At 43.3% G+C, this 1,126-nt stretch overlaps 1 protein-coding gene across 14 annotated transcripts in view; it reads left to right on the plus strand.

Moving 5' to 3' along the window:
* Positions 1-1,126, plus strand: part of LOC111664543 (nuclear factor 1 X-type-like) — a 104,810-nt gene that overhangs the window by 91,960 nt on the left and 11,724 nt on the right. For all 14 annotated transcript variants that reach the window (XM_087177344.1, XM_023419194.2, XM_023419196.2 and 11 more), the window contains one exon: positions 17-186. In XM_087177344.1, the coding sequence (XP_087033470.1) occupies positions 17-186 (170 nt within the window). The remainder of the gene's footprint in view (positions 1-16; positions 187-1,126) is intronic.

Raw genomic sequence — 1,126 nt, forward strand, 5'->3', positions numbered from 1 at the left:
TCACTTTTCTCCTCAGGGAGTCCCCGTGCCTCAGCCTCAGCCCTGCACTTCCCCTCCTCCTCTATCATCCAGCAGTCCAGCCCGTACTTCACCCACCCCACCATACGCTACCATCACCACCAGGACCCACTTAAGGAGTTTGTGCAGTTTGTGTGCACTGACGGCACAGGACAGCCCAGCGCACAGGTAAGTGAACTGTGGGTTCAGCAAAGAAAGGTGACGTGACAGTGGGGTGGTCGGCGGTGCAAACTAAGATAAAAGAAAAGTGGCCGCTGATTAGAAGTGAGTTTATTTTAGTGAAATTTACTGAAGAAGATGTAGACCGAAAGAAAGTAAGACTACATCGTAATTATAATTGTTTCTATATCATTTCATAACTTATTTGTTAGATAAGCAGGTGCAACGAGGTCAACTGAGACTGGAACAGGGAATAGAGCTATCTTTATGAGGTGAAGCAACTTCACCCGGGAAGAAAATGGCTTTAGGGAAAATGCATCTAACAGGAGGAGGCAGCCAGATGTGCTTTAACAGAAGAAAAAACTCAGCTGGAGAAAACTGTTGGGAAAGGATCCAAACCACATTTGACTCATCATAGGTTAGACATATAATGTAGTGCCTTCTCCCACAGTAAGGTAGGGGAAGATCTTGCCTATCAGTAGTGCTCAGGAAGAAAATATCAAAAAGCCCTTTTAGGCAGACAAGTCATAGAGTATGTATGGCAGCTGGCAGAGGATTTACAATAGGGAAGAAAGGGCTGCAGACACGGGAAAGGCCGGTAGAGGATTTGGAGATCGATTGAGATTAGCAGTGATTGGAGAGTTATGTATTCATGAAGGGAACCTGAGGAAAACATTTAAGACTCCTGATGCAATAGTTGTTTAATTGACCTATTTTTGGTGACGTTCCTAAACTCTCAACAATGATCTTCTTGTTCCTTTACTCTCAATAATAATCTTCTCTCAAGGGGCACATCTCACTCAGTTTCTAATCATTTTCTCTGCACAACACATGGTAGAAGAGCAAGTAATAAATGATATATAACCAGAAATGGTTTCTCTACAGTTACATTATATGAAATGAACACACTATGACAAATTACATATTAAAACGGGGGGGGGGGGGGGGG

The sequence above is a fragment of the Seriola lalandi genome, unplaced genomic scaffold, assembly GCF_002814215.2.
Source record: "Seriola lalandi dorsalis isolate HSWRI2012SDOR001 ecotype SW California unplaced genomic scaffold, Sedor1 jcf7180002054591, whole genome shotgun sequence".
NCBI classification, from domain to species: domain Eukaryota; kingdom Metazoa; phylum Chordata; class Actinopteri; order Carangiformes; family Carangidae; genus Seriola; species Seriola lalandi.